Source organism: Podarcis liolepis, assembly GCF_965112155.1.
Source record: "Podarcis liolepis genome assembly, chromosome: 13".
Taxonomy (NCBI): domain Eukaryota; kingdom Metazoa; phylum Chordata; class Lepidosauria; order Squamata; family Lacertidae; genus Podarcis; species Podarcis liolepis.
The window spans coordinates 5,742,820-5,764,557 of NC_139573.1; the positions used below are offsets into that span (position 1 = coordinate 5,742,820).

Here is a 21,738-nt window from a genome sequence, read left to right on the forward strand (position 1 = left end):
AGGGCCTTCTCGGTAGTGGTGCCCGCCCTGTGGAACGCCCTCCCATCAGATGTCAAAGAGATAAATAATTACCTGACATTCAGAAGACATCTTAAGGCAGCCCTGTTCAGGGAAGTTTTTAATATGTAATGCTGTACTGTTTTTAACACTGATTGGGAGCCGCCCAGAGTGGCTGGGGAAACTCAGCCAGATGGGCGGGGTATAAATAATAAATAAATTTTTTATTATTATTATTATTATTATTATTATTATTATTATTATTATTATACTGGAAGTTATATAGGTGATTTTGTGGGGGGGGGGGGAGAGATTTGCATGTATGGAATGGAGTGGATGTGCATGTATGGAAACTGGAGTGGAATGGTAGCAAACTTGTCCAAGAGAACTGGCTAACGATTTAGGGCAAGATCAAAGGTCTGCTTTAATGGCAGAAATGTTTGGCTGGCTGGACCCTGCTGAATCATGAGAAACAGAAGGCTTGGCAAGACTTTAGTCAAGTTGAGATCATGCAGCAGGATGAAGGCCGCTCGTTAGTGACTCCAACTGACCTTCATGAGGCTGCTGGTACAGATAAGGTTCACAAATATGTCCTTCCTCCAAAGCAATTAACGAAAAATAAAACAACTCTTTTACAGGAGTTTGCTCCTGAAGTCAAACAACTAAATCTTAGGGAGAAAGGAGTGTATCAGGAGACAGGAGAATTTGGAGGGATCAAAGAGAGACAGTATCTTGGTGCCAGCGCCTACCAGGTCTTTGCTTATTCTTATTTAGCCACAAGTTTTGCTAATAGAGTTCTGTCTGTTCTGTGGCTTTTGGAGTCCAGTTTGCCTTCCCTTTGAGAGCAGAAGGGATTTCTTGCTTGCCTGTCCTTCAATTATGGAAGCTGCTTTTGGCTATTTTATCCAAGTCAGACTTTTATCAGAGTCAGACTGAGTCCCATGGTGGTTAGATTCCAGCTCCAGGGTCAGAGGCTGTCTGCCTACAATCACAAGCTGGGAGAGTACCATTGCATTCAGCTTCTCCTTGTGGGCTTCCCCATGGAACATCTGGCTGGCCACTGGGTGAGAACACCCAGCGGTTGCCGGGCTTTTCTGGTACAGTTCAGTGCTGACGCTCGACTCACCCGTGCCTTCAGCTGGATGACTTCCTTGTCTTTCTGTTGCCTCCACTGCTTAAACTTCTCAGAGTCCTCTTTCATTTGACGTATCAGCTGAACACGTTGACTCTTCATCGCCTGAAGGGGGAACAAAGGAGGAGGAGGAGGAGGAGGAAAGGCCTTGGGTGAGAATCTGCCTAGCAGGTGTAGCCAGATGCTGGAGGGCTCCCAACTCCCATTGGCCTCAGCACAGTCAAAGGTCAGGGATGACGGGAGAGGAAGTTTGACGTCTTGAGGGAACCGCATTGCCTATCGCTGAAACAAACACTGAGATGCCCAGATTCTTAGAAACCTTGAAATTTTTTGGAGCATGCAGCTTGGAGGACTTCAGGAAATCAGCTCGATTGATAAAAGCTTTTGGCACGGACTGGGGAGTTTAAATTCTCCAAATCCTTAGTTTCTTTCGCCCAGCCTTGATAACTTCCCAAGAATCCCATTCAAAATTTCTTGGCTTTTCTAGCTCTCATGACTGAAAAAGCAAGCATTCAAACTTAAACAAGTTGCTGTTGCTTTTAAACAGTAGCTGAGAAACATAATGGCAGTCAGGGTAAGAATGAACTGCTTTCCCAAGATTATAAAAAATACACACATCTAAAGTGCCAGTTATACAGTTACAGTGTCCATCAAACATGAACCAATAAAATGCCAACCTTGTCGGCTATCCACACCACAAACCCCATTATCTTTCTTATTGTACCCTCTGGGTGTTACGTTTCCCAGCACAATTCAAAGTGTTGGTGCTGACCTTTAAAGCCCTAAATGGCTTCGGCCCAGTATACCTCAAGGAGCATCTTCACCCCCATCATTCAACCCGGACACTGAGGTCCAGCTCCGAGGTTCTTCTGGCGGTTCCCTCCCTGCGAGAATTGAGGTTTACAGGGAACCAGGCAAAGGGCCTTCTCGGTGGTGACACCCACCCTGTGGAAAGCCCTCCCATCAGATGTCAAGGAAATAAGCAACTCTGACTTTTAGAAGACATCTGAAGGCAGCCCTGTTTAGGGAAGTTTTTAATGTTTGGTGTTTTGTCACTTTTTTATTATTAATAATATTCTGTTGGGAGCCATCCAGTGTGGCCGGGGAAACCCAGCCAGATGAGCAGGGTATAAATAACAATTTATTTATTTATTTATTTATTTATTTTTATTATTACTACTACTACTACTACATACCCGGATCTCCTGGTTCAGTTTGCACACTGTCTGCTCACTGGATTCTTTCATCTTCAGGAGCTTCGACTGCTCCTTCAGCTTCTTCTTCAGATCTGCCATTTCCCCTTCCAGCTCCTGAAGCCGCTTCCTGCGCCGTTCGCTGAGTCTGAAATGAACACCGCAGCCCTGTAGTCGTGAAGTCAACAACCTTCCCCTCTCAAACCTCCCAATTAGGTGCCTCTTACTTTGCTTGGCTGACATCCTTCTTCGTCATATGAATGCCAAGGACCAGGTCTTCTTTTTCCTTCTGCAGTTTGGCCACCTCCATTTCCAGGTCCTTGATGCTGGTCTTGATTTAAACACACATACATTCATTTTTTCAGCACGCCACCAACAGCAGCCCCTCCAGCTACAGCTGTTTCTTTCCAACAGGCCACATCTCCACTTAAAAAAGGAGAGGCTGCCCTCCTGTGGCTTGCTAGGCACCCAGTCAAGCAGCCCACTGTGTGTACAGATGCTCACTCCTTCCTGGTCAGCTGCTGTTACCTGGTATTGGCATTGTATGGGCTCCAGCTGGCTGTCGTTCTGAGACATCTTCCTTGCCAAGGCCTCCTTCAGAGCCAGGGCTTTGTTGAGCTCCAGCAACTCTTTGGACATCTGAGCTTGGTGGAGAGCGTGCCGAGTGGCGTACTCATCAGAGGACCCTTGAGCATCCAGGTCACCTTCTGACACCTAGGGGGGAGAGAGGCAAAGGTTTAACTAACATCTGGATTTTTTAAAAAAATGTTTTATGTGCTTTGCTTTTCTACAATCTTATGTGCATACCAATTAGAGAGCTATTTGATTAAGTGGTCCCTAAAATCTTCTAAATATGGAACAACTGATTGGTTCAAAATTGGGAAAGGAGTACGACAAGGCTGTATATTGTCTCCCTGCTTATTTAACTTATATGCAGAATTCATCGTGCGAAAGGCTGGGCTGGATGAATCCCAAGCCAGAATTAAGATTGCCGGAAGAAATATCAACAACCTCAGATATGCAGATGACACAATCTTGATGGCAGAAAGTGAGGAGGAATTAAAGAACCTTTTAATGAGGGTGAAAGAGGAGAGCACAAAATATGGTCTGAAGCTCAACATCAAAAAAACCAGGATCATGGCCACTGGTCCCATCACCTCCTGGCAAATAGAAGGGGAAGAAATGGAGGCAGTGAGAGATTTTACTTTCTTGGGCTCCCTGATCACCGCAGATGGTGACAGTAGCCACAAAATTAAAAGACGCCTGCTTCTTGGAAGAAAAGCAATGACAAACCTAGACAGCATCTTAAAAAGCAGAGACATCACCTTGCCGACAAAGGTCCGTATAGTTCAAGCTATGGTTTTCCCAGTAGAGATATATGGAAGTGAGAGCTGGACCATAAAGAAGGCTGATCACCAAAGAATTGATGTTTTTGAATTATGGTGTTGGAGGAGACTCTTGAGAGTCCCATGGACTGCAAGAAGATCCAACCTCTCCATTCTGAAGGAAATCAGCCCTGAGTGCTCACTGGAAGGACAGATCCTGAAGCTGAGGCTCCAAGACTTTGGCCCCCTCGTGAGAAGAGAAGAAGACTCCCTGGAAAAGACCCTGATGTTGGGAAAGATGGAGGGCACAAGGAGAAGGGGACGACAGAGGACAAGATGGTTTGACAGTGTTCTCGAAGCTACCAGCATGAGTTTGACCAAACTGCGGGAGGCAGTGGAAGACAGGAGTGCCTGGCGTGCTCTGGTCCAGGGGGTCACGAAGAGTCGGACACGACTAAACAACTAAACAACAACAAAATCTTCTAAATAAAGGTGTTGCTTCCATCAGTCCCTTATTGTAGCTGGGGTCCTGTTGCCAAGAAACCTCTAGCTATGCATTGAAAAGTACACACAGGATTCGCATCAAGTCAGGAGGCCTCTTACTTACAGCGCTGGAGTCTTGATCAGATGTGTCCATGTCCGTAACGCCAGCAGGGGTTTCACTCTGCGGAGAACACACAAGGTTTGCCTGGCGCCACAAGACAGTCCTAAGGTCTGCCAAATGCTCTGTGCAGTTTGAAATGTTACATGCTGCAAACACCAGCAAGATCTCACCCCAAACAAAAAGGAGCTGCTTGGTCTACTTTTGAACTTCTCTGGAAGCCACCAACACAGAATGTCTTGAATGCTTCTTGCTTATTCCCCAAATTTGGGAAAGGCAGCAGAAGCAGCGGGTTCCATCAACAATGAAACGTCCTCGTGTCCCCAAAGGGATCCTTACCAGAAACTGGGCGATTACTTGCTGCAGGTGGCGAATTAGTTCCACGTGCTCTTTCAGTTCTTGATCCTCCAGAGCCTCCAGCAGCTTCTGCAGGTCGAGTTTCAGCCTGAAATCCAGTCACAGAAGAACTTACTCACGAGTTGGTGTTAGTTTTATGCCATGCAGATGCTTGATTGAATAGACTCATCCTGCTCTAACTGACCTACACGTGGATTATTTATTTATTCCTCCTACCTCATAATGCAACACCTGTTTTTACTTTTGCTGCCCATAAAGGTAAAGGTAAAGGGACCCCTGACCATTAGGCCCAGTCGTGACCGACTCTGGTGTTGCGGCGCTCATCTCGCTTTATTGGCCGAGGGAGCCGGCATACAGCTTCCAGGTCGTGAGGCCAGCATGACTAAGCCGCTTCTGGCGAACCAGAGCAGCGCACAGAAACGCCATTTACCTTCCCGCCGGAGCGGTACCTATTTATCTACTTGCACTTTGATGTGCTTTCGAACTGCTAGGTTGGCAGGAGCAGGGACCGAGCAACGGGAGCTCACCCCGTCGCGGGGATTCGAACCCCCAACCTTCTGATCGGCAAGTCCTAGGCTCTGTGGTTTAACCCACAGCGCCACCCACGTCCCATACTCATGCCCAAAAGTGCCCTTTCAAAGCAGCCCACCAGTCTCACTTCCTGTATTTTAGACGTAGCCAGCCCCATGAGCAATCGGTCTGCATTTTGAACAGCTAAGAGCGTGCACAGAGAACAACTACTTACGCATCATGTTTCTGGAGCTCTTCCACCTTTGTGCTGATCTTTTCGTTCTGCTGCTCCGTCTGCAGAAAGTGGGAAGCCGGTTGTGCGTCATGGGATAGTTTTGAATTAAACCAAAGGATGTGACTACAACTCCATCGTCCTCAACCACTAGCAATGCTGGCAGGGCATGATGGGAGATGGGAGTTGAGAAACCTCTGGAGGGCACCAGGTTGAAAACAGCTGGCTTAGGAGGTGGTGGCCAGGTGGCGTATTTGGCTCCAGGTGGTTGCAGTTCAGAGTTGGGCTCAGTCAACTAAATCTATTCTTGTTTAGTTTGTTGCATTGGTATCCCATTTTTTCCTCCAAGCTCAAGGTGGCATACGTGGTTCTGCCCTCATTTAATCCCCCAAACAGGCCTGTGAAGTAGATTTGGCTGAGAGGCAGTGGCTGGCCCCCAAGGTCACCCATTGAACTTCATGGCTGAGTAAGGATTTGAACTTTGGTCTCCCAGGTCCTAATCTGACACTCTAAGTTTGCTTTCTCAAACTTGGCCTACAGGTGGTTTTGGCCTACAACTCCCATGATCCCCAGCTCACAGGACCAGTGGGCAGGGATGATGGGAATTGTAGTCTCAAAAACATTTGGAGGGCCGAGTTTGAGGAAGCCTGCTCCAACCACTACACCACACTGATTTAAGCAGTAATAAGTATGGGTCTAACTCTGAGTAGATCTCACGTTACAATATGTTCCAATGAGTACAGACAGCGACCATTTTAGGCATGTGCAAATGCACCCGAAGAGGGAAGAACGGGGGCCAGGAACGGGACCCCCACACAAAATGGTTGTCACCTGTACAGTGGTCCTTCGAGTTAAGTACTTAATTCGTTCCGGAGGTCAGTTCTTAACCTGAAGCACCACTTTAGCTAATGGGGCCTCCTGCTGCCACCGTGCCGGCGGAGCACGATTTCTGTTCTCATCCTGAAGCAACATTTTTAACCCAAGGTACTACTTCTGGGTTAGCGGAGTCTGTAACCTGAAGCGTACGTAACCCAAGGTACCACTGTACATAAAAACCAGCCAGGAATTTCAATAATCACTCACACCACTGCATTTAAAAAATAATTCCTAAACTCTTAAATGAAGTCACAAGATTGCATTTTTGGCAACAGAATAGCCCTCTTTCTGAACTCACTGATGGGAAGTCATGCCTATGCCACAAAAAGGTCTCACCGCCACCAGCCACCCCACCCCCCAAATATCTGAGGCCTTACCACAATGATTCTTTCCAGCATCTGGGCAAGCTGGCCAGCTGCTTCACTGAGGCCGCGGCTTAGTTTTTCATTTTCCTCCGTGAGGGAGTGATTTTTCTCCATCAGAGATTGCAGGTTTTCCGAGGGCTCACCACTGGAAGTTTAAGCAGGAAGCATTCATTTATTTATTTAACGAAATTCATATACCGCTCAGTTGTAATAAAGCCTCTAGGTGGTTTATTGGCTAGTCATCTGCCTGCATCCGGCACACTAAGGAAGATTTATCTCATTCAAGAAGAAAAAAAAGAGCCCAGATTCCTGGAAGGGTGAGTTAAAAGTAAATCCAAGGAAGGACAGGGCTACACTGCTAGAAAAAGTATCTTAAATATGAGTTAAAGATTATTTCATGCCACAGAAGAACACACTAGAAGTTTTCTCCTCCATTATTCTCAAAACTGCAGAATAACCCCCTTCCGGGCAGTGCATAAACAGGATTGACGTGGGGGTTCAGAAATTGCCACCTTGCCACAATATCTTCAGAGTGGGCTCTGCCCAGGCTTTAGACACACTTGGAAATAATCATCTCTCTGCTTTCCATGCATTTCCAAATCAAAGCAGCGCAGCTGCAGGCATTTTCTATATTAACTGTTTGCTTTAAACTTTTCTATGCCTTCAGGCTTACGCAGAACATTAAGAAAAACACTTTCTGTAACTGTTAGCTTGTGGTGTTCATTTTTAAATCTTGTGTCGCTTTTATTGCACGCACACACACATATATAAGGTGTAAGATGCTTTGAATTTTTTTAATGAAATTGCAGCATAGATGTATTTTTCTATAGAAAACAAACAAAAGGCAATCCCCTTGTTCCCAGCCCCAAACTGGAAGGGAGCTGAGATTCTTGTCCCCAGATTTGCACTGGGACTTGAAAGCATTTCTGATGCCTCTAAATGGCACAATGACGTCAGAGGAACGAAACACACACACCCTGCCTAATCCTACCTGCTCAGACGGGCAGGATGTTAGACAAGCGTGCAAATTTGTGTTGGCTAGCTAAGACAGTCCTTTTCATGTAGTTCTTGTGGGTACAGCATTGTGTGTTTTCTATGAAAGAGAGGGAGCCTTGCATGGAAAATGGACCACTCAAATCACCCCAATGGGACAGCAATAAGTGCAGGCAAATAAAACAAAGAAGAAAAAGAAAAAAGTATGGGCCAACTTACAAGGAGCCACAGAAGAGGGAAGGCTTGCAGTGGCTCAGGAAGAGCAGGTTTTCAGGCATGTTTTTAGAGAATGGGGTTTTGACAGAAAGCCAGATGCTAAGCAGGCTTGAAGCAAGAGGAAGAATAAGAGGAGCCTGAGAAAGACAGAAAAGGCAGCAGCACCAGACCTGGATTTGTATCCAGAATTCTGTTAATTAGATTTATATGCTAAAGAAGGAGTGACACATCCTGCAGTCAAAAAATTCAAAGTCAGGCAGCGTTTGGATGTTTAGTCTTGGCAACGTATTAACTTTCAACGCTCTCTTAAATAGGGCAGCAGTTTTCCAAGTGCATCTCATCAATTCAAGCCTCGAGGCCAGACAAAGCTTTGCCAATTATGTTTGCGGAGATCTCTGCACCAGTGCCTTCATTGGTTAGGTCTGCAGTAATGAACGTTTATGAAAAAGTACAGGCTGCCTTTAGCGCTGAAGAGTGAGTGTCACATGTGTTGTTGGCCAGCAGTCCTCACCCAATAGACACAGGAAGCGTCCCTCCATGAGCCTGCAGCAGTAAGACCTGCAGCTGTTGAACCTGAAGGAGAGAAAATGGCTACTTTTAACTGTTTCTCACCCATCAGAAAATTCAGCCTGTGGTTCTGTGGCAGCTCTTTCAAGTAAGCATCAATACTGGCCTGCATCTTCGGCTCACAACCCCACCACCACCCACATCTCTGCAGCCAACTCCTCTGCCGCCCCTCCAAATCTAGTAGCCCACAGACACACCTGCAGCTTTAGCCGGCCGATCTCTGCTGCCTGAGGGTCAATATTCACTACCGGCTTGTTCTTAATTTTTCTGGCCCTGTCAGCATATCGAAGGGTATTCAAAGTCTCCTCGAGGTTCGAATCTGCTGGGCTCACACAGGCCACCATCAAGGTGTGGCTATTGCCTCCCAAGGAATCTGAAGGGAGAAAAATAGGGCGACTGTTTAGGTAAAAAGGGGACGTGGGTGGTGCTGTGGGTTAAACCACAGAGCCTAGGACTTGCCAATCAGAAGGTTGGCGGTTCGAATCCCCGCGACGGGGTGAGCTCCCGTTGTTCGGTCCCTGCTCCTGCCAACCTGGCAGTTCGAAAGCATGTCAAAGTGCAAGTAGATAAATAGGTACCGCTCTGGCGGGAAAGTAAACAGCGTTTCTGTGTGCTGCTCTGGTTCGCCAGAAGCGGCTTAGTCATGCTGGCCACATGCTGGCCACAGGAAGCTGTACGCCGGCTCCCTCGGCCAATAGAGCGAGATGAGCGCCGCAACCCCAGAGTCGGTCACGACTGGACCTAATGGTCAGGGGTTCCTTTACCTTTACTTTAGGTTAAAAAAAACCCACCACTTTTGGGAGATGAAAGGTTTCCAGAGGCACAAGATGATTCCCTGGACTTTTTGGCTCCCACACTTACCTTGCAAAAGGCGTGTTAACTTAGAGTCCCTATAAGGGACAAAATTGCCCTTCTTGCTTTCCTCTCCAAGAGCACTGATGACATTCCCCAGGCAGAGAAGTCCTTTGTTGATGTTGATACCTAAACATGCAAACACGCAAAAGGGGGAAGAGATGGAGAGCTGAGATCAACACTTTTAGAATTGTAGAGTTCAAAGGAACCGTTCCGGAACCATATTGTGAAGCTTATTTACTGTCAAATACTTGACACTGAAAACCCAAAATTAGGGATAATTTTCCAAATTCAGCAATCCTAGACTATACATATATAGCTCCTTTATCTGAATGGACAGCATTAGGATCAAAATATATTAAAACCCAGGATTCTCTTGAATCAATCTTGTCAGTTAGAAAGTTATGGAACGTATTGGATAATAAAAAAATATTTGACCAATTCTTCCACGTTAAACTGACTCTGTGTGGAAATCCTACTCTAACAACCATGGAAAAATGGTTGTATGGGGCAATTGTATGGATGTGGGTATACTGACTCTAAACCAATTAATAGACGAGGATGACAAATTTTATGCATATACTATATTTTTGTTCACAGATTTACCCAGCTGGATAAATTTACCATTACTGACGACTAATTAGAGTTTTCATCTTGCTTTAAATGTATTGTTTTTGTGTTCTTAGCTGTTTTAATTATCTTATGTGTAAATTGCCTTGAGATGGTAGCTTAGAGAGTGAAGGAGGAGGAGGAGGGGGCCATATAAACCATTGGTCTTAAATTAGGCAGGCCTGAACAGCTATTTCTAAAAACAAGGTCCCTTTGAAGCGAGGATTTCTAACACAGAACAGATCACAATCCACCACGGGGACAAACTTAACATGCCATCAGAAATTTTTACTACTCACCTTCCCGAAGTCGATCTCCTTCTGCTTTGGTCTTCTTTTGCCTTTCTGAACCAGCAAGGTCTACGAGGTGCAGCTTGGAACAAAAACTGGTGTTCCTAAGTCAGAGGTAGGAGCATTTCACTCACAGAGCAATGAATAAAAACCCCTGAGGCTGTAACAAGAATCCAGCTTTCCCCAACCTGCTGCCCTCCAGATGTTTGGGGCTAAAGCTCCCATCAGCCCCAGCCAGCACAGCTGCTGCAGTCCAAAGCATCTGGTAGGCACTAGGCTGGGGAATCAGAGAATCATAGAACTGTAGAGTCTGAAGGGACCCCCACGAGTAATCTAGTCCAACCCCCTTGCCATGCGGGAATCTCAGCTAGCTCACACATGACAGATCACCATGCAACCTCTGCTTAAAAACCTCCAAGGAAGGAGAGTCCACCACCTCTAGCAAGAGCCTGTTCCACTGTCAGACAGCTCTTACTGTCAGAAAGTTCTTCCTGATGTTTAGTCTGAATCTCCTTTTTTGTAATCTGAAGCCATTCCTGGAGGTTTTATCCTCCAGGAAGAGAAAACAAGTTTGCTCCATCCTCCCGTGATATAGTTGTTCGATAGGCACCATTTCGAATACGCCAAGAGCTCTCCTTAAACATTTATTGACTTCCACTTCTTCTGCCCTCATCCGTCTTGAAGCAAGGCACCCTCCCTTAAGCACAGTCTCAAGGTGCTAAAACACACACTCACGGGCAGCAAAACCCAAACCTTCCTTCAATGGACCTTGCTTTTAAGAGAACAGGCAGATGTAGGCTTTATATACAGCTTTTATTCTGCATAGTTTAGCGACAAAAGAAAATGTGTCTGCATCCCTTCGTCTCCGGATAAACAGCTGCATAGCAAAAGCAATATACAACGGAGGTTCCCAGCGAGAGCTGGAAGTAAACAGGCACGTGATACACAAACGTCATGCCTGTACCCTTTTAAGGTGGAATGGAACTATATCCTAACAGTCTGAACACTTTTGCTTACGCGTCACCCTTGCTTTTCTGTTCAATGGTCATGGTGAAGATGGCGTGAGAGCGTGATGACTGGGTGTTCATAGCCGTGGCAGCCACCGTTCGGGAGTTGTTCCCCTGCTCCAGGCACAGGGTGGTCTCTTGAGCAGAATGCACCACGTGCTCAGTGAGCCCCACAATCTGTATCAAGAGAGAAAATGGGGAGGAAATGTTTTTTCCGCCTCCCTTCGCTTCATCAACAGCATCTTTCTTAAAAAATCCTACCAAGCTTTTGTTACGGGTGTTTTCTGTGTCCAGACGTAATCGGGACCATCTGGAGCAATCAGACCACTGCTAGCCTGTGTTCAAGCTCCCAGAAGTGAAGCTTCACCCTAGCCATCCTCTGGATAAAGGAGTCTGTTATGGGAATTCATAGGCTAAATTAGCTGTTTGGCATGCCCGGCAGTGTATGGAGTAGGAGGACAGATCCCTTCTCTTTGGGAAAAAGAACAAGGCAGGTCATTGGCCTGACTTGAAAAGGAAGGTTCCGTCTCCTCCATCTCCAGATAGGACTGGAAAGGCCCTGTTTGAGGCCCTGACTAGTGAGTGTACAGGTGACTCCCCACTGCGTGCAAACATGAAATCACATAAAATGGGGAACATCCTGGAGAGTCCTCCTTGCTCAGGAGGAGACCCTCCACAGAGCCCGAAGACGACCTCTTCAGGCTCTGGAGAGGGTCTCCTCATGAGCCAGAGGGTTGTTGAGACTGCTTAGCTGACACACAGTAAAGCTAAAAGTTAAATTGAATGGTTATTTCAATCAGATTTCTCCCCCCCCCAACAAAAAAGCTTTCATGTGTCTGCCACAGAACAAGGCAGGATCTATTTGACACTACCAGCCTTGCCTCTATGACATGCTATACCCTGTTCTATAAAAATATCAAATCCTGGCAGGGACTCCACCTTTATGCCTTCCTTGGGGTCTTCACGGATGCTGATTTGAGCTGTCCGCTCTTTGGCTGGTGCCAAGAGGTCTAGGATGTCTTCATTATAGATCTGAGGAAGAAAAGATAGCAGATTGGAAGAGAGGTTTGACACATCTCAAAAGCCAAACAGAATAGAATTGCCACAGCTTTTGTATTCCTGCCCTAAACCCCTTGGAAGTCACAGCTTTGCAAGGGAACCGGGAAGGGCCTCGGTCCAGTATACCTGAAGGAGCGTCCCCACCTCCATCGTTCTGCTCGGACACTGAGGCTCAGCGCTGAGTGCCTTCTGGCGGTTCCCTCATTGCGAGAAGCCAAGTTACAGGGAACCAGGCAGAGGGCCTTCTCGGTAGTGGCACCCGCCCTGTGGAACGCCCTCCCACCAGATGTCAAAGAGAAAAATAACTACCAAACTTTTAGAAGACATCTGAAGGCAGCCCTGTTCAGGGAAGCTCTTAATTTTTAATAGGTTATTGTATTTTAGTGTTTTGTTGGAAGCCGCCCAGAGTGGCTGGGGAAACCCAGCCCGATGGGCGGGGTATGAATAATAAACTATTATTGTTATTATTAATGGGAGTGTTAAGCTCAACTACAATCTATAGCAAAGATTCATAGCAAAGGTTCAGCACAGCAACCCGAGCCAGTTTATGGAGCCACAAGCACATTTTCAGCAACACAGTATGCTGAAACAGACAGAAAAAAATTAAACTTTCTTTAAAAAGGCCATCTAAAGGTAGGGTCAACTGACACTTAAACATCTGATACTACTTTAAGTCATAGAGGATAATAGCTACTATTATGCAACAGCTGCATATTCCTGCATTGCAAAGGGGGTGGAATAGATGACCACCAGGCTCCCTTCCAACTCAACCATTCTATGATTCTGTCTACATGCTGCTTCAGCATATCAAAGGCACTGAGTCTCAGAATACCAGACACTGGGGGGAAACAGCAGAAAAAGGCCACTGCCCTCTACTCCAGTTTATGGACTTCCCAAAGGCGTCTGGTCAGGGATGTTGAACTGGACAGGCCTTTGGCCTTATGATCACAATCAGCCTGTTTCTACCTCTAAAAACAGTTGTACTATAACAGAACAACAACAAATAATATTATAAATTCTAAGTCAGTTTTGAAGTGCAGGCTGACCCGGGCATTAGAAGATAAAAGCCAAACAGAAAAGCTGTTCGTGGAACCACTTAGGTAACAAATCTTACGTAACATTGATAATATTTCAATTTTTTTATTAAAAAAAGCTGTTCACTTCATTGGGCATGACTTAGTCGGCCATCACGCAGAGTAGACCCACTGAAATCAATGGATTTAACAGTTTAAACTAGTTTGCTTTAGTAATTCGCAGATATCAAGCCTGTTGGTGATGAAAAGATTGTCTTTTGTTGTTGTTTTCAATAAAGCTAATGCTTTAGAAAATGCCTGTCCAATCAAATCTTTTTTGACTGGTCAAAAAATGCCCATCCCTGCCCAGAGGCATCTGATCCCAACCTCAACAAAATTCTTAAGTAATTTTGGCCCTGAGGCTTGGATTTCAAGGTGAGGGAGAAGCATATTTTTGGCCCTACACTACAACTGCTCTTAAAAGTACAAAAATATTGACAGCATAGATGGCTCTTACCTCCAAATAAGAGACTTTCAGGAAGAACTGCCACCCCACCCTCTCTTTCATTTCTTGGAAGAGAAGCTTTATTGCCCGAGGGATGATTCCGACAGTGGGATCGTTCTCTTTGTCGGCTGTGTAGGCACCTCCCATGGAGTAGGTTTTTCCGGATCCCGTCTGTCCATAGGCTAAAACCGTGGCATTATATCCTGTGGAATTAAGAACGCAAAAAGAAGTGAGGGTCATTTCCAGGACGACAACTGCCCCTTAATAGTATTTCGCGTGTTGACAACAGCAAGGACAAGAATCAGACTGGAGCAAGTTGAATATATCTCAATCCCTAGGCAGCCTAATCAGCCTGCATCAGGGTGGATAAAAATCAATGATTAAAATAAATAAATAAATAAATAAATATCAGCTTGTTTTATTTAAATTGGGTTTTTAAAATAAAATGCTTTTGGAGGAAAAATTTTTTTTTATTTACGTTACATTATGTTCCAAAGGCTATTCATCAGGAAATAAGGATTTGTTTTAAGTTTTTCATGTTTGCTAAAACTCAGTCTGTTTAAAAACAACAAAACGTTTAACCACATCAGTTAAACATGGATACATATGCTATAATGTTATTACTTCAGTTAAATAAATTGTTTAAAGTGTTATTAAGGAAATGATTTTTTCCCCTTCCAATAAAGTACAGCAGAAAAGTTGTCCAAATATAAAGTTAACTTATTAAACCTCAGAATAATTTCTTAATTATTTCTAATAGTATAACCAAATCAGTAATTTTTGATATAACTATAAAAACTACTCTGAAAATTCATTATTCCAGAAATAAAACCCTTCCTCTGGTTATAAATATTAAGATGATACTAGCAAGAATGAGTCTTTCTGTAAAAAAATGATTTAAATCAAGTCTTACTGACTAGTGATTTAAATCAATTTGATTTAAATAAAATCCACCCTGACCTGCATATTACTGAAACTCCAGTACCAGCTCATTTTTCAGCTGCTGCTCAGCTAATTTACAATTTTATGATCTTTCTTACAACTTGTAGGGAAGAAAGTCTCTTTATTTTTCATACTCTGTTACACAAACACACACACATACACACACACAAAAATAAAACTAAATTGTGATCTTCACGGGTCCCAGGGGCTGAAGACAGTTTGAGCAGCCTCACTGCAGATACTAAGTTGGTTTGGCTCAGTGCCTGAATGGGATCCTGACCAAGAAGACCCTATGGGTGCTACCTCAAGTTGGGCAACTCAGTGAGGCTTGGCTGATGTGGGCAAATTAGGCTTGTGGGACAGAAGCTCCCCCCCCGATTTGACCTTGTAGTGCCGGCAGTCTCACATGCTCCACGCAATACATTCCAGTAAAGCAAGATGCCACTTCCAAGTATCAAGTTACTGTCCAGCCAGCATGGCATGCAGGACTTTTTAAAACCGAGCCAGCTTTTTGTGGCCAAAGAACTTAATCACCACCTTTCCTCCAGGTCACCAGGCCACTTCCTACTGAAGATGTTCCCAACACGTTCCACCTTAACAGCTCTCACCTTTGAAGATGCCCATTAAAAGGGGAGAAATACAGGCGTTGAACACCTCCTCTTGCTCAGTGGACGGGTCGAAGACATAATCATACGTGAATGCTTTGTCATTACCTAGAACCACCTGTGAGGAAGGAAGAGAAGTAGTGAGGGCTATGGTTTTGCCTCTTAGCAAAATCAGCTCTTGAGGATTTGAGAACTGGTCCCATTTATAGCGGAGTGAGTCTCCACCCGTCTCTCCTAGGCTAGTTATAAGAGGGGCGTTCATTAAAGATTTCCCCTGACATACTTCCCATGGACTGAGACAAACAAAACTGGGCAGTTATTAGTCCTTCTCTACATAGCTACCAGGGACGCAGGTGGCACTGTGTGTTAAACCACAGAGCCTAGGACTTGCCAATCAGAAGGTCGGCAGTTCGAATCCCCGCGACGGGGTGAGCTCCCGTTGCTCGGTTCCTGCTCCTTCCAACCTAGCAGTTCGAAAGCACGTCAAAGTGCAAGTAGATAAATAGGGACCGCTCCAGCGGGAAGGTAAACGGCGTTTCCGTGCGCTGCTCTGGTTCGCCAGAAGCGGCTTAGTCCTGCTGGCCACATGACCTGGAAGCTGTATGCCGGCTCCCTTGGCCTATAGAGCGAGATGAGCACTGCAACCCCAGAGTCGGTCACGACTGGACCTAATGGTCAGGAGTCCCTTTACCTTTACATAGCTACCAGCAAGAGTCAAACACTTATCCCATTATGCAGCTGTGGAGACCTCGTCTGTAGAAGTCGGCAGGTTGCATCAGAAGCTACAACCTGACCTCAGAAATCAGTATTTCATCGTCTGGAAAAAGCTTGCCCTTCAAAAATACAGTGGTGCCTCGCAAGACGAAATTAATCCGTTCCGCGAGTCTCTTCGTCTTGCAGTTTTTTCATCTTGCGAAGCACGGCTTAGCAGCTATTAACGGCTTAGCGGCTTTAAGAAAAAGGAAGCAAACTCGCAAGACGTTTCATCTTGCGAAGCAAGCCCATAGGGAAATTCATCTTGCGGAACGACTGAAAAAACGGAAAACTCTTTCGTCTTGCGCCTTTTTCGTCTTGCGAGGTACCACTGTAACTTCATGGTTGGAAAGAGGTGGAAGTCCAATGGTGCGAGGTTGGGAGAATAAGGGGGGTGAGGAAGGATTTCATAGCCACAGGACCGTGCTTCTGTCTGAGCAACATGCGAGTTGTGAACCGGGGCATTATCCTGCAGGAGGCGGACACCCTTGGTCAGTGTACTACGCCTCTCGATTTTGATGGCCTTCTGCAATTTTTGCAGCAGTGAAGCGTCATATGTCCTGGTAATTGTGGTACACTTTGACAGGAAATCCATCAGTACTACTCCGCTGTGGTCCCAAAAGACCGTGAGCATGACCTTGCCTGCTGACAGTTGGAAACGTGCCTTCTTTGGAGGTGGGTGAGGCAGAGTGCTTCCATTGTTTGGACTGGGATTTAGTCTCTGGGTCATAATGATGGACCCGTGTTTCGTCCTGAGTAATTAGTCTGGTGAAGAACTCATCATGGTTTTTGTGACACCTGGCCAAAAGAGCCAGTGAGCATGTGACTCGTTCCTGTTTCTGGAAAGGCATCAGCAGCCGGGGAACCCACCGTGCAGACTCCTTTCCCATGTGCAAATGATCATGGATTCTTTTTTTCTACAGAGCCCACACTGATCCTGACATCTGAAGCTAGTTGGCGAACCATTATGCGGCTATCCTCCAAAATGGCGGCCTCCACTTGTTGGATGGTCTCTTCTTTAATGGCAGACTGTGGCTGCCCAGGAATGGGAGCCATTCCACCGAAGTCCGACCACACTTGAATTGACAATGCCAGTGCTTGACTACATCATACAATGGGGCATCCTCCCCATAAGTCCCTTTCATCTCATCAAACATCGCTCGTGGTGCGCGCCCTTTCAAGTAAAGGAACCTGATGACTGCTCTACATTCAATTGGTTCCATTATCAGACGTTACTCCACGTTAGCACCAGTAACAGAGAAACTGTTAGGAGTTCAGAGCGACAAAGTACCATGTTACCAATGGAGAGATGTATCATTATAAACGTGCAATTTCATCCTCCTACAATAACCGGAATGGGACGCGGGTGGCGCTGTGGGTTAAACCACAGAGCCTAGGGTTTGCTGATCAGAAGGTCGGCAGTTCGAATCCCCGTGATGGGGTGAGCTCCCGTTGCTCGGTCCCTGCTCCTGCCAACCTAGCAGTTCGAAAGCACGTCAAAGTGCAAGTAGATAAATAGGTACCACTCCGGTGGGAAGGTAAACACCGTTTCCGTGTGCTGCTCTGGTTCGCCAGAAGCGGCTTAGTCATGCTGGCCACATGACCCGGAAGCTGTACGCCAGCTCCCTTGGCCGATAAAGTGAGATGAGCACCCAACCCCAGAGTCGGTCACGACTGGACCTAATGGTCAGGGGTCCCTTTACCTTTACCTTCCAATTACCGGAAGTGGGTCAGGGGAAATCTTTAATGAACGACCCTCGCATCATTTTAGAGCAGATGAAACACAAACACACACAGAAACTCTACAAATCTTTCCTCACCTGCTGTTCTCCAGGGACAAAAGACAAACACATCTGACAACCCTCGGAAAGTTCCTTAGGAACAAGGGGGCGGCACCTTAGTGCCACCCGCACAGGGATGACCCGGGCATCTTCCCTTGACATTTTATGTTATCTTCCTAAAAGAAATTAGAAAGTTAAAAAGCATTAGCTCACTGGGAAATACCACCAGTTTTGATTTGCGGCAAACTGCTTCTGAACCCAATGTAATATATTATTTTAACTTAGGGTTAATCATTTAAAGTCCACTTATATATGAAACTTCTCAAAATGGTTTCCAATAAGGGTGAAATCTCTAACACATACATTTAAACACAATGTGCACACATATAGACAATAAATAGAAATGCAAAAAGCGGGGGGGGGCAACACACCAAAATACTCAAAAATATTGAGTAGTACAACCAATACAACCCTGGTTCAAGAAGTCTCCACTCATGTTTGAAAAGTTTTTGGGGACCTTGGCAGCTGGTTGCCACCTCCCAGCCTGAGCTCCCTCGCAGGGCTGTTATAGAATTATTGAATGGTAGTACAGCAGTACCTCGGTTTAAAAATGATTTGGTTTACAAACTCTGCAAAACTGGAAATAGCATCTTGATTTGAGAACTTTACGTCGGTCCAAGAACGGAATCCGAATGGTGGAAGGGCACCAGCGGCGGGAGGCCTCATCAGAGAAAGCGTGCCTTGGTTTAAGAATGGTTTCGGTTCGATAATGGACTTCCGGAACAGATTAAGTTCGTAAACCAAGGTATCACTGTAGTATAATAACAACAACAATAATTTATTATTTAAACCCTGCCCATCTGGCTGGGTTTCCGCAGCCACTCTGGGCGGCTTCCAACAAAATATTAAACTACACTAATTCATCAAATATTAAAAGCTTCCCTAAACAGGGCTGCCTTCAGATGCCTTCGAAAAGTCAGATAGTTGTTTAATTCTTTGACATCTGATGGGAGGGTGTTCCACAGAGCAGGCGCCACCACCGAGAAGGCCCTCTGCCTGGTTCCCTGTAACTTCCCTTCTCGCAGGGAGGGAACCGCCAGAAGGCCCTCGGAGCTGGACCTCAGTGTCCAGGCTGAACAATGGTAGGTTTGGAAGGGACCCCCGAGGGTCATCTAGCTCAGCCTCCTGCAATGCAGGAATCTCAAGTAAAGCATCCGCAGCAGGTGGCCATCCAACCTCTGCTTAAAAGAAGGAGAGTCAGTAGAAGTGCTCAACTCCAACCGCCCCCCCCCACCATACACAATCCAGCCCTGAAGCTCACTTAGAGGACATCACAGGGGGAGGAGAGCATGACAGCCCCCAAAGCCTCCCTCGCAGGGTTGTTGTGCCACAGAAGTGCCCAACCGCCACTCGCTTAGTGCGAAGGTGGGGGGCGAGGAGGAGAAGCGGGGAGGGGTCTTTTCTCTCTTTGGCGATTAGCCGAGTAAGATTGTCTTCCATAAACACAGTTTTAACAATGAATCCGTAAGTGACTGTGGAGGCCAATTCTGGATCCACACGTCCTTCCACAGTGGGGACATTGGTTTCCGGATGGGAGTCGATCATGGTGAGAGTTTGCCACGCATGCCTTCCTCTTGGTACATTTCTCCCTTGCGTCCTGAGTTCGAGTGTCTTTAAAGCCCAGGACACCTTTGGTAGAGGCTGTTCTCCCATTGGAGCGCTCACAGTCAAGTGTTTCTCAATTGTCGGTGTTTATACTACAGTGGTACCTCTGGTTGTATACTTAATTCGTTCCGGAGGTCCGTTCTTAACCTGAAACTGTTCTTAACCTGAAGCACCACTTTAGCTAACGGGGCCTCCAGCCGCCGCCACCGCGCAATTTCTGTTCTCATCCCGAAGCCAAGTTCTTAACCTGAAGCACTCTTTCTGGGTAAGCAGAGTCTGTAACCTGAAGTGTATGTAACCCAAGGTACCACTATACAGGCCTCTGGTCCTTTATACCTGAAGGAGCGAATCCATCCCCATCTTTCAGCCCGGACACTGAGATCCAGCGCCAAGGGCCTTCTGGCGGTTCCCTCATTGCGAGAAGTAAGATTACAGGGAACCAGGCAGAGGGCCTTCTCGGTGGTGGCGCCTGCCCTGTGGAAAGCCCTCCCACCAGATGTCAAGGCGATAAACAACTATTTTACTTTTAAAAGACAACTGAAGGCAGCCCTCTTTAGGGAAGTTTTTAATGTCTGATGCTGTATTGTTTTTAATATTCAGCTGGAGGCCGCCCAGAGTGGCTGGGGAAACCCAGCCAGATGGGTGGGGTATAAATAATAAATTATTATTATTATTATTATTATTATTATTATTATTATATATATTTTTAGATTTACCTTAAGACAGTCTTTCAACCTCTTGGCCTGAGCCTCCCTCCCAGGGTTGTTGTGACAGCAGAAGTGCCCAACCCCCTTGCACCTTGCGAAGATGGGGGGTGGGGAGGAGAAGCGGGGAGGGGTGGCCCCCCCTCGGCCTGAGCCTCCCTCACAGGGTTGTTGTTGAGAGGATGCGAACAGGGCCGGCGGAGGGGGGGGGAGGGAGGCAAGAGGAAGGAGAACGTCGCTCCAGGGGAAGAATAAGAATAAAGAGGCGGAATAAAGAGGGGAAAATTTAAATGCAACCGTCACCCGAAGACGCGCTTTGGGGAAGGAAAAAGGCGGGGAAGGGGACCGAAAGGGTTAAAAGCGGGGCGGGGGGGGGCTTTGCATTGTCCTAGGACCTACCCGCCGCCCCCCCCCCCCCCGCAAGCGACCGTTACCCTCTTCTCCTCTCTCGCGCGCGCGGCCTTCTCCTTCCCCGTCCACGGCCTCGTCTCGCGGAGACACCGCCTCCGCCGCTCCTTCCCCTCAGTTTACAACGTTCAAATCCGCCGCGCCAATCCGGGCACCTCAAGGGAGGGAGGGGGGGAAATAATGCAGACGGACGCGCCGAGGCAGCGTGCGCGGTGACGTCAGCACCACCCCCGTCGGCGCCATAGACGTATGCCAGAGTGAAGAGGTGTACCTGTTGCGAAGAGTTTTCGGGTTCTCTTAGATCCGAGGTGTCGGGAGTCTGTTAGCGAATGGTAGAACTGAATGGGTTTGGGTTTGATGTTTACGGAAGACAATAATACTGGGCTACAAGTGATCGCCGAAGAAAAGACGAAGATTTTAACAGTTGAAAAATATCCTTGCTACTTCCTCACGCCTCCCTTTTTTGTATCCCTTTTTTAAAGTTGGTTCAGCACATTCATAATCAATTTAGTTTATCTATTATCAATCCCATCTTACATTTTGCCTTGTTGCTAGAACCCCTTGAATTCATTTCAACGTCATCAACAAAAATAAGTTAACTAAAGAGGAGTTAAAAAAGAGGGAGTTTTTTTTCTTTTTTTATGTGTGTTTCATTTTTCTTTTTTGTGTTTAATGTTTGTATTTTTGTATTTTGACTTTGTATTTTTCTGTTTTTGTACTTTTTTCTTCTGTTTTTGTATTCTTTTTGAACTTCTTTATTGAGAAAATTTAATAAAAAAATTAATAAAAAGAATTAATAAAAAGAAAAAAAAGAAAAATATCTTTGCTACTGTAATGCTTGTACCCGGTCAGGGAATAAAATCTCTTGGCCGAGACTTTACAGAGTTTGCGAGTCATCTTGAAAACAACTTCTGTTATTGTCCACTTCTTCCGAGAGAGAAAGGAAGAAAACTCTTGCTAAATCATTTGAATGCAGTTGACCGAGGTCTCATCACCCAAGTATCTGCGCAGCTCGAAAGCACGATCACAGTTTAATTTGTTTTCTGAAACCCAAATATAGATTCATTTTTGGTTTAATGGAGCAACGTGGCCATAGATCTGTGATCCTGTGAAGCGGGTGAGACTGGGGAAGACAAATCCCGCCTACTGCTAAACTTCAAGTGAAAACGGAAAGCCGCCAT

The 21,738-nt window shown here is 46.0% G+C and overlaps 1 protein-coding gene across 3 annotated transcripts in view; it reads right to left on the reverse strand.

The window, feature by feature from the left end:
* Positions 1-21,738, reverse strand: part of KIF4A (kinesin family member 4A) — a 102,561-nt gene that overhangs the window by 14,225 nt on the left and 66,598 nt on the right. Inside the window, exons 1-19 of one of the 3 annotated variants that reach the window (XM_083472496.1) lie at positions 20,299-20,628; positions 20,162-20,188; positions 17,820-17,956; positions 15,250-15,364; positions 13,712-13,902; positions 12,062-12,154; positions 11,133-11,299; positions 10,125-10,219; positions 9,226-9,345; positions 8,562-8,737; positions 8,309-8,370; positions 6,601-6,733; positions 5,351-5,409; positions 4,588-4,693; positions 4,255-4,311; positions 2,851-3,036; positions 2,550-2,653; positions 2,326-2,470; positions 1,124-1,234 (exon numbers count right to left, since the gene is read on the reverse strand). In XM_083472496.1, coding sequence (XP_083328622.1) covers positions 1,124-1,234; positions 2,326-2,470; positions 2,550-2,653; positions 2,851-3,036; positions 4,255-4,311; positions 4,588-4,693; positions 5,351-5,409; positions 6,601-6,733; positions 8,309-8,370; positions 8,562-8,737; positions 9,226-9,345; positions 10,125-10,219; positions 11,133-11,299; positions 12,062-12,154; positions 13,712-13,902; positions 15,250-15,364; positions 17,820-17,942 — 2,043 coding nt within the window. In that variant the 5' untranslated portion in view covers positions 17,943-17,956; positions 20,162-20,188; positions 20,299-20,628. Of the gene's footprint in view, positions 1-1,123; positions 1,235-2,325; positions 2,471-2,549; positions 2,654-2,850; positions 3,037-4,254; positions 4,312-4,587; positions 4,694-5,350; positions 5,410-6,600; positions 6,734-8,308; positions 8,371-8,561; positions 8,738-9,225; positions 9,346-10,124; positions 10,220-11,132; positions 11,300-12,061; positions 12,155-13,711; positions 13,903-15,249; positions 15,365-17,819; positions 17,957-20,161; positions 20,189-20,298; positions 20,790-21,738 lie in introns of those variants that run through there. The other 2 variants (XM_083472497.1, XM_083472498.1) reach the window with 2 other exon arrangements.